This window comes from Odontesthes bonariensis, chromosome 16, assembly GCF_027942865.1.
Source record: "Odontesthes bonariensis isolate fOdoBon6 chromosome 16, fOdoBon6.hap1, whole genome shotgun sequence".
Classification (NCBI taxonomy): domain Eukaryota; kingdom Metazoa; phylum Chordata; class Actinopteri; order Atheriniformes; family Atherinopsidae; genus Odontesthes; species Odontesthes bonariensis.
In genome coordinates, this window is record NC_134521.1 from 20987583 (window position 1) to 20999014 (window position 11432).

Genomic DNA, 11432 nt, shown 5'->3' on the forward strand with positions numbered 1-11432 from the left:
CTTTACTGGCACAGACACTCACATTCTCAGCCTCAAACAGATTCCCGGAGTGTCTGCCCCTCATGGTGAATGATTTGTTTAGCAGCAGCTGTCTGAGGGAGTCATCTGAGACTCTGCTTCAAAAGGGGTTCCAGGTCATTTGATGGTGATGTCTCCCAAAGGCGCCCGGTAATGGCTCCTTTACCTTTTTTATGGCTGGAGAGCTCCTCCTCTCCATGGCCAGTAAAACATCGGCCCTGCACGAGCCCCAGGAGGCCAACAGGAGGGGGAGGAAAGAGAGGAGCGACTGGATTCATGCAGTTCTGGTTTGTTTCTGTGCAGAGAGAGAAAATGATTTTGTTCCAAATAATGCGGGGAGTAAAATGAGTTATGAGTGAATTGGTTTGCATGGGGGTGGCAGCAACTTTTTGGGGGTTTTGCTTTGTTGTTATTGCTCAGGAGGAGGAATCAGCTGCTGATTCCGCTCTGTCTCTGCCAACAAAGAATTTCAAAAGATTGATACACTTCTGTGAATCTTGTTGATTTTCTTTTTCTTTCGCACAGCACAATGACATCAAACAGAATGCTATGATGATACACTGATAGGTAACCTAGTTATCCTTCAGCTGAAAAGAAGTTAATAAAAAAAAGTTTCCAAATATCGTCATGCTGTTGTATTTGCATTTTCGGCTTGGTCGTTGTCATAGAGACAGACTTGAGTACTAAAGGTTCTGGTTTTGTTGCTACAGATATTCAAACTTTTGCCTTTCCTGTAAAATTAGATAGTCGCACTTTTTGGCTACCTGCCAAAATGTGTGACCAAAACAGACAAGGTGAAAAGATATTTAAGCACTGACAATTAAACTGATATTCAAATAGTATGTGGGTCACATAATGCGATCGTAAAGCTGCGTGTTGACTGTGATCTACACTCAAAGCACACTGTAATTGCACTTCAAAGGAGCTGAGTTATTCTGTTCACAAACAAATATTTGATGCTCCGGCCTTCATTTTCCATTCAATTATGCCTGCTGTAAGACCCTACACCAAACCACTCTGCCACAACAAACAAACGGGCACAGATGGAAGAGAAATCATTTCTTTTAAAAAGATTTTGGAAAAAAAAAGACGGCCTAAACACGTCTGATCCTCTTAATTCAAAAGCAACAAGAATCAGCTGTACCAGTGTTAGCCTTTGAGAGCGGGGTATGCCGTAAACCTTCTGTTTGTCTTTGGCAACTGAGATTCGGATCTTAAAGCATACAGGATATTTTTCCCCTTCGTTTTTCCTTGTTTCTTTGCTTCACAATCACAGAATATTCATTTTAGGCTAAATTTATAGTCGCTGTTCTCAACCTCCCAAACAAAAGCAAGACTGACAATGTAATACCCGGCCCATCGAGTGCTTTGTCGTTGTTTTGGCTTGTGATGCATTTAGCAATTTTTTGGTAACACTGCACTCATGGCGCATTTGAGAACAAAGAGGAGATGTAGGAAAAAGTGTGAAAGCAGGTCTGTCTCTGCGGGCATCTGTAAAACCCATCAAAACCCAAGAAGGGGCTTTAAATGTTCCAAAAACATCCAAACTGCTTTTAAAAAAAATAGCTGAGAAGTTGAAAATGTGCTGTTACCTCTGTGTGTATGTGACATTCTTCCAGTTTAGAGGTTTTGTTTTCGCAGCAGTGACACTTACTGTTTGGGGTGAAGACTGCAGTGACTCCAGCACAACTCAACCACCACTACAAATGGTTACGCTGTGCGCTGATGTCACAGTTTGCTCGCACAATGACCAATGAGACGAGTATAATTCGGGCTTCTTTCACACCTTCTGCCTTCATTGTTTCCAGTCTCACCCATGTTCTCTCCTTCCACCTCAGATCTCTCTGGACGCTCGGAGGATCCGCCTGATGAGGCTGCCGGAAGGAAAAGCCTCCACCAGCTCCTCGTCCTCAGGAACCAGGCAGACTGTCTACGAGGTTTGCGTTTGCCCCAACGGGAGGCTTTTCCTGTCCCAGGCTGGCACCGGATCCACCTGCCAGATCAGCAACAACGTTTGCCTCTAGGACTGATTTGTACAATTATAAATAAGTACACCGATATCCTGAAAGAAAGACGGGCAGAACAGACCGATGTACACATATCGTCTGCCTCTAGGACTGATTCACAGCGAACACTTACAGAAATACAAAGACTGCCAGAGCTGCTGGACAAGAACACTTTGTAATCACAAACACTCTGACATGAACACTTAGGCTCAATCGATGTGTTTAAAAGGCCAAAACAGACGAGTCTGAATTAAAGCTGCTGATAGAAGCCAAAATTTTAAAAAACCTTTTGACGGATGTTTAGTCAGAAAGGGACTCGTCTATTGGGAATACACATCAGTGATGGTATTTATTAAAAGGCCCATGTAATATATTGGCTTGACCCTAACAGTCCTGCACAACACTGCTGTTTATTAATGGCAAACACATACAGAGGCACACAGTAGCTTACAGACACCTCTGCACTCAGTATACACTCACAGTATTTGCTCTTGGCAGAAACCAGGAGAAAAATCTCCAGAGATTTACTAAAAAAGACACTGATCTGTTCCCTTTCTCTGCAAGCATTTCAGTACCAGAACCACTAGGGTGATCACCCATAGCAACAGGCCATCTATGCCATTCCTTTTCCTCTTCTCTGTTGTCATCTTCTCTTACTTTTCTAACCAAACCTTCCCACGGCTCAGATATTTAACTTTCTCGCTGCTCATCAGACCCTGTTGAGTCCACAAGGCACGCTGTAAGCACCCAATGAGGATCAATGCTAATGAGATCAGGAGTCCTTGAACACAAGAACGTGGACATTTTTTAAGTGAAGCACACTGCAGTGGTCTCTGTGGTGGCTGAGAGAGATCAGATGAGAGAAATACTCAACCTCCCTGCCTTATCAGTTTGGCACCACGTGCTCACAAAATATATAGAGACGATCCAAGGCAAAAACTGTATAGGTGTTTCAGAAGACACAAAAAGTAACTGTAAATGTTTGTTATATAATTTAAAAGACTGCAGATAAATCACACTCTATGATGCGATCTTTGCCAACAGCCTAAGCAACTAGCTCACGCTGCTTTCCGCCCTTTTCGGGTGTTATTCATATGGATTTTAAGCTTTTGGCGTGTCATTTTACGCTTTTCACATAACGTGTCAAATGGTTAGGTTTAGGGTCTCCTCCCATCACACTACATACCATCAGAATAACTAAAAAAAAAAACAGGAAACGGTTAGGGTTAGGGCAAAAGTACAACACGGGATGTCTTTTCCTCAAAATACAAAACATAAAATGTGGTAATAACACACCCAGTTACTTGGCGTGCATTAAATATGCTTTTTCATGAGAGCAGGCTGGCCTAACACATGTTTGTGAAACCTCAAACGTGATTTAAACTGAAATATCTGTGGTTGTTACAACAATGTTACGACTGTGTAACAACCGCACATTTATTTATAGCAACTGGTTTTAGAGAGTGGGTTACCCTCTTTTAAAATAATTTGTAAAGCATCGCGGGACCGCGCAAACAGAGTATATACTCAGTAATCTTTGAAGCACGTTATGAAAGGGCGTACATTGAACCAAACGAGAGCTCACACTAACACACTGCAAGCTGATAGAAAACTACTCTTCCCGAGTCGGGCATTAAGTGACCAAGGTCTACAAAGAGCAATGTTGACGTGACACACAGTAATGTCCAAGTCCGAGTTAATAGACAAGTTGTTGCTTAGTTGGGCAACAATTCATCAATGTGTGAGAGTTTGATTTGGTAATATTGTTGCACTACTGATGTTGCATTCATTAAAAAATTGGAATTCTGAATTTCTAACCTCCACCCGGTTGAAAAAAATAGAAGTGAAAAATAAAATAGAAAGATGGGTATTTGCTAACTTGCAAATTACGAGGTACAGTGAATGCAGCTTGATGAAGTTGTGGGTGAAGATAAACAGTTGGAGGCTTCACAATTTTTTTACTTCGACGTAATATAATATATAAACAACTCACTAAATGAGCTCTTTCAGCCACCATATCTCGGCTACAGATCCTGATGTGTGCCTGACTTTATCCAGGTTCTGTCAGGATGAGTTGATGCTGGCAGTAAACACGTAAACTTTGAAATTACCGAGCTAAGGTCTATCATAGCTCGGCTGAAAGTCATATTACGCTACAGAGTCAGGTTCACTTTATTTAACTTTCACCCACTTTATCATTTAGCTTCGCCTCAATGTAATACGAGTGTGCACATTTGAATTATTTGATTTCAGAGACAATAAAAAGAAATCTCCATGTTTTTTTTTAGCAGCTTTCTACTCCCTCTAAAGAGTCAACTTTTTTCCAAAACCCCAAAGCCAAGAGTTTTGTTGTTGTTGTTTTCTTTCCTCCCTCAAATCTCACATCAAATTGTGTTTTTTATTCAATTCATTCATTTTTTTTTTCTCATGGTTAGTCCACCATCTTCTGCTGTCTCACTAGCATTGAAAAAAAAAGAATCCCTCACGTCCCACTGAACTGATTAATGATGACTTTTGTCTTAGTTTAGAGGATCTGCACCTTTATACCTGATACGATACGTCATGAACACGGTGCCTCAGACTCAACCACTGATCTATTCAGGACATCCTATAGAAAATGCTAACTTTAAATTGAGTGAATATCTAATGTAAAGTCATGCATTCCCGACGTTCTGTTGTCTGGATAAATTCTAACATCGCCACCCGACTCCACTGACAGACAAGAAAAGGACATTTTTAAACCACAAACACAAAAACAGAATGTTTGAACATCAGCAGTGGTCACCCTACTAGTTTCTTGCACTGGGACATTTTGTAAAAAAGAAAAAGACAAAAATATGAATAAAGTGAGCCACTCTGTTGAAAGAGGGGAACTGTGCCTGTGCCTTACGTCAATGCACTTGTGGCAAGAAGAAGCACATCTCACAGACTTTCTTTGGCATCTGTAACATGATCTGATTTTATTTCGGTTTCGTCCGACACATAAATCTTTCCTCCTGTCCGAATGCAAAGACCTTCAGCTACTTTCTGACTGTGCAAAAGGATGTGTCAGGTTTATTTTTTCCCTTGAATCGCTCCAGCTTCCAGTTGCTTTGCTTTTCATAATCAAACATTGAAAATGTATGTGGTAACGCTCCAACAGGCAGAAGAGTCCACTCATAAACTCAAACCACTTAATATCATCTGCTCGTTGCGCCACAAGATCTTTGTGTCTTTACATGAGTTTTTAACATCTTATTAAGATTGTCAACAAGAATTTAGCAGCTAACAGCTGTTGTTTTGGTGAAGATATCGTTGCATAGAGAACACAAAGGTTTTGCCGTCCTGTGTTGCAGCAGCCAGGCCGGCCGTGTGCTGGTTCGGGCTTTCCTTGGGTGACAACTAGGTTTGCAGTCTGAGAGCAAAAGTGCTCTGTTTGCAAAAGAGCCATAGAAATATGCATACATGCAGGGTTTTTTCCTTCAATTTCTCCAGCTACTAAAACATAAATTGATAAAACATTTGGTTTTGTAACATAATGTTGACTAAAGCTGAATTCAATGTATGTTTGTGTTTAAGAAAAGTCCCAGCCAGTGGTCTGGAAACATGGCAACACAGTGACGTATGAATAAACACATTTAGACTCATTGAGATGAAGCTCACACTAATGTAAACATATGAACGTCTTTCGTGTTGACACCACCTAGAAAGATTTTCTTCAGCTCGCAGAACACACACCACATATTCCTTTATCACGGTCCAACGCTGTTGTGTGTTTCATCCTTTTGTGGAGTCAGGTGTAACAGCCTTCCCCTTGTCTCAGCTTCTCTGTCGTTGTATATTAAAGAACGTTCACAAAATTTCATCACAGAATCAAAACCTATCTGATGTATTTCTTTTTTTTTTTTTTGGAATACGTGTATACAAGCGATATACATCTTTTATATGGTTGTAAATGTAAATAATGTACACTCAACCGCACCGGTGCAGCATCAGGCATACACACCGACGAAGGAGAAATACTGCTCTTTTAGAAAAATGAAAACCTTTTTTAACGTGAATCAGTGTGTGTTTTTGTACTAAAAGGGCAACAAAACAAAAAAAATCTTAAACGATATTCATTGAGCTAGCATGTACAGCAGTGTATACAAAGTTGGCCTGTGGAGTACAAGCTGGTTTTGTTTTTTTGTCTTCTGCTCCCCGTACTCATCTCCCACTGTGCTCAGATGTCTCACGCAAACTCAAACCTGCTCTTCTTTTTGTTCTGCTGTTATTGTTCTGTTGGGGCCGAGGTCTTTGCATTCACTTCAATTGTGCTGTGTGTAAATTTGTGCTATGAGTTAGCTTTTGTTTTTGCTCTACTGCTACACTGAACGTGTTGAATGACTCTCCGAAAGGCAAACAGAAACCAAAAGAAAAACAAAAGTGGGCCGAGGTGAATTGTTTTTGCAATAATTGGACTTACTCTAAACATTAGCAGGGAAAAGTGATTGTTAATCAATTTTCGCAGCATCACTGTCCTTATTGCAAACAGTATGGTTTATGTCTTTACATGAAAAAACACACAAAATTGCATCCAAAGTGATAAAACCACAACGGTTCGCATTTCACAAACAGCTCCCGGAGCCCCGTGCGTTCATGCTGAATGCTCTGTTCTTCTTTTTCTCTCAACACATTCGGCTTTACGTTTTTCCTCCTTTTTCAGTCTGAAACTGCCATTCATGGAATAGTTTTGAAAGGTGCCAAAATAAAAAGGCGTTGTTCAAACTGACTGCAGTGGTCTTTGGAGTATCCCTGACAAGAAAACAACCACAAATTCTACAAACTCAACAAGATATCTTCTGTCTTTGAGGATGAACCTCCTGTCCTGCTGAAGTCCTACTAGAAGGCCCGGAGACACTGTGTGATTTAAGCCTTCGTATGAGCTCACTGCAAGCTATTCTGTGAGACAGGTATCTAATGAGCTGGGCTATGACATGTTTTATAGGCTGTGACAGTAAAGATTAACAAGGATTGCAATCGTCACAAAATTGTAAAGTAGACTCTGAGCTGACAAAAGATACAAACAACCCGAGCCTCATTTGACATGACAGATCCAGGTTTCTCGTGATGATAAGATGAGAAATCAGCAGGGGCTCTTGGTTTAGGTGAATATGTTTTAAAAAAAAGTGTTGTTCATCTACTGCGTAAGCAGTAAACAGTCTGCTGCTTATCTATCTACAAACTTTAAAAATGGAACAATCATAAAGCCCAGCAAGAGCAAAATCTGTTGACAAACCGATTTTAAATGCAGGAATCAATCTGAAGAAGAAATCCAAATGACAATAATTCCGTACACTCAGCCATGTTGTACAAGCAGAGCTGCCATTCACCATATTCATGAGTCACATTTATTGGTTTGAAAAATTCAACCAGTTCTGACTTTTAGAAGTGATTAGTTTATTTGGTCTTATGTTTAAAAATGTTGAACTTTTTTTTCTTTCTTTTAAAGTCCTACTTTACTCATATGTGAATAATCAAAGTGTTGTTTGAGGAGTGTGTTGATTTATTTATTTTTTTTAAAAGGATGCTCCTAAATTTTCTGCTGTTGTTCCCATTTTCAATTTGAAGCACCAGTTAATCTGAAGCCTTGTTAATTGCATACATTTTTTCCATCCAGACCAGTTCATCCCACCCCGTGGCTTTAAATGGCGTTAAATTAAGTTTGAAATTCCAGAAGCAACCCAGTAACAACCCAGCTGACAGACTAAAAAGTGAAAGCGATATTTACTGTTGTATGTATTAACTGTGTTTTTTGGTTTACTACTTAGCCAGGAGCTGTGATTTCTTCCTTATTCGTTTCGATGTTGCATCCTTCTTAGCATGGCCGTAGTATGAACTGGAGGATAAGTCATCCAAAATTTCTGATGCCAGAACTCAACCAGATTAGTTCTGTTGTTCGCCAAGTTATATTTTGTGCGCCTAGTTTCACAGATTGGGTTAGTTTTGGGTTTTTTTACGCAACAACGCAGTGTTGCGTTGATCAACATGATATTCCCTGCTACATTCCTGTTGGTTTGTACATAGATGTCACGTAGGTCATGACCGCAGTCGAACTGCATGATGATCAGCCTAAATTTCTGACATCAAAAATGTGTCCATTGAAGATGTCACACTTTCTTCACATTATTTGTGTATCAGGATTCAGTTTAACTCAACACGCTGTGTTTTGTAATCATTGAACAAATTGCCATGAGGCTTTGAAGGTGTTACACTGGTCATTGAATAATAATAACATTTAACATGAGTTTAATATAAAGTGAAAATGAGCTGCTCCCAAACAGGAAAACCAGACCCAACATCCCCGAAGGTTGTTGCATTGCATATTGCAAGGAAAAACAATACGTTAACAGTGTTCTTTACTTTACTAAATTAGAGATGGCTTATGGTCAGCTTGTATGTATGAGGAAAACTCCTCATCACAGGTAAGTTCATCATGTTAAAGTCAAAATTTGTTATAATTTCAATTTTGAAACTACATTAAAATGGCTGTACATACTGAGAAGCCGACACCCCAATTTAGCACTAGCATAACATTAGCTCATGGCTAGTTACCAGCAAAGAAACATTCTATCAAACTAAATGGCTTCGGCTTGTCTCTTTAAAATGACTTGTACAAGACTAGACTATATATATATTGAATATTTAAAGTGTGTCTACCCTGGTAACAACATTATTTCTTTTCAGCAACCAAATGTTTAAATCACTGGTCATAGGATAGTAGTAGGCTAGTGGTAGTAGTAGAAGCAGCTATACTACTAGCTAAAAAGGAAAACAGAGTACCTACTTTATTTTATGCAGGTAAATTGCCAAAATAATCACAATTGAAAATGTTCTTCATTCAGTAGAGCCTTATTTGTTAGCAATATCAGGACAATACATGGTATCTTAGATGTTGCTCTCATGTTTGCCACCATTAAACCTCATAAAAAGGGAAATAAAGGAAGGAAAGATTCCCATGCTAATGTGTTAATGATTTGTGAACATTCATGTCAAGATGGCAGTTTTCTCGTTGAACTGCTTCTGGCTATAGCTGTGGAAAGCTAGCAAACTAGTTGGGGAATTACTTGTCAAAACAGTACTAAGCTGGATACCTAAGGGTAAAAATACTGTGTTCAATGTAGCACTGTAGCTTTTAAATTTTTAGCAGAGCACCATTATCAGGGGATTTGTCAAATGTAAGATATTCATATTTGCCAGCTTTTTTTTTTTAACACTAATATACTTTAAGCACCAACTTTTACATGACTTTCTCAGTAATAATTACAACTATAGTTGTATTTACATGAGATAAACTGGTTATGATAATACTAAATTTATGCCATGTTGACATATTGATTAAGAAATATCAACGGTTATAATGGCTTGTTTCTATAGCTAGCAAGGAATTTGCATGCAAGTAAAGCAAGCAACAGTTTTTGATTAATTAAGCGTTACTATTTTAATTTTAGGAAAAGAAGAGATCAGCATGTAGGAGAGTTATGCACTTTGTATTTCAAACATTTCAAGCATAGGCTACTTGTCAACCTTCCATAATGTCAGCTGAGCTTTTTAAATAGATACTGTCGTATGCTTTCGTTTTAAAAAAGTTCTCACATTTCTTTCTTCGTGGTGCTATTATTTTTATTCTTATTATATGTGTATTTATATGTGTGAAGCTACCTTCCAGAGCATCGGTTTTGTCTCTGTGTGTAAGAGCAGATGTAGTGCCAATAAAAGCCATGGAAGGAAAAAAGACTTGACTCTCAAGAAAGGAAAAACACCCTGGAGTTTTTTGCCAGGCAGTAATGAGGCTTTTTATTTGAGCCGAAAAAGTCCAAACTGTCCGTCCTCTGTTTAATATATATATAAATTTTAAATAGACGCTTACTTACATCTAGGAATTTTTTCCTTCAGGTGTTATTAGCGTCAAATGACAATTTTTGCCCATCTTACACACTGAGTCTGGTGGAGTTCAGTCCAGGTCAGGCCTCCTTCTGTGTCTGCTGTATTATCAGCTAAGTGAGCTGGTGCCACCACAGATTGAACCGCACTCTTACGGTAGCAAGGCCAGGCTGCAGCGTGTTTGATTTGTGTTTCTGAACAGCTGGAGACCTGGAAAATGGACATCAGCATGTTGGCTCATTAGTCAATCTTCACTGAGCTGCAGCTAACCTCAGCCTACAGATCCACTGCAAAAACGTCCTCATCTCAGCGTGTCATGAAAGCTTTTGTCCTGTACCCAATTTGCCGACATTTTTAAACATATATCATCTGCATCAGATAGTAAGTGAAATTTGTTTCAAACTCAAATCTTTCTAAAAACCATTTCCCTTTCCTATTGTAGAGAGTCTGTCCACTGTCTTTCTCATGAATCATGCATTATATATGCAAATTCTACCTCGTTTTTTAAAGTTTTGACTACTTTTTCCTCATTCTAAATTCTGTATTTTTAATAAAGCTGACACTAACGACTGACATTTTAGGGTCAGGTATCCTTTTCACAGGCAAAGACTTTGCACGATACTATGCTTTTTATTTGGCAGCAGTTTTTGATAAAAGAGCAGCTTCTTTAGCGTCCGCACACAAAGAGCCACTCTCTCAGAGACGACTTTCCTCTCGGATTATTGGAATAAGAAGCTCATAAAAGCTGGGGGTGAGTTATTGACTTGGCTCCTCTCTGTCTCACTCCTCAGTTTTTCAGAAATTTTAACCTAAAGCGCTCCACGAAGAAGAGTGAAGCCTGTGAAATGTAAAACAGATTCATTTGAACTATCATGGTAGCAAATGTAAAATACAGATTTACAAGTATGTGGGCTTGTTTGATCGTTCTCATTTGGTTCCTGAGGAAGTTGCCACTGAGGAGTCATTTTCCTTGTGATTAAATGAAAAACACCAGTGGTGTTTCGAAGCTGGTTTAAATATTTATGCTCCTTCTGATGTTGAAGCACGTCAGCTGCTCAGAGCTGGTTTTTTCTGTCCCAAAAAAGAACATTTTAAACACAGATGCTTTAAAACTTGATATTGGCCAAGAAAAAGCAGTACTCCTCTGAACACAGCCACTGTGCCGTAACACTGCAACGAGGACTGCCATCGATATTTGGCTGTTGCTCGCTTATACGGGCTAAATGTAGGCATCAAAGTGCCATATCAGTAAATATCATGCAAGCATTGCAGAATCAGAGGTATGATAACTGTGTCAGCATTTCGAGTATTTGATATTACCTCTGCTGCCACCATAGAGACCTCTGTCTTACTTATTTTTTGGATACCAGGGATTTCTGAAGCTTCAACTGCAATGAGTGTAAAACCCATGACTGTGAATAAAAGATGGGCGAAGACACTGTTTACCATCTTAGTCTGTCTAGAGTCAGCGGTGAATATATTTGCACAAGCTGCAGACAGACACTG

The 11432-nt window shown here is 39.3% G+C and overlaps 1 protein-coding gene across 2 annotated transcripts in view; it reads left to right on the top strand.

Moving 5' to 3' along the window:
* The window catches only part of sgcd (sarcoglycan, delta (dystrophin-associated glycoprotein)), a 395576-nt gene extending 388806 nt beyond the window's left edge, over positions 1-6770 (top strand). For both annotated transcript variants that reach the window (XM_075486567.1, XM_075486565.1), the window contains one exon: positions 1857-6770. In XM_075486567.1, the coding sequence (XP_075342682.1) occupies positions 1857-2042 (186 nt within the window). In that variant the 3' untranslated portion in view covers positions 2043-6770. The remainder of the gene's footprint in view (positions 1-1856) is intronic.
* Positions 6771-11432: the final 4662 nt, after the last annotated feature.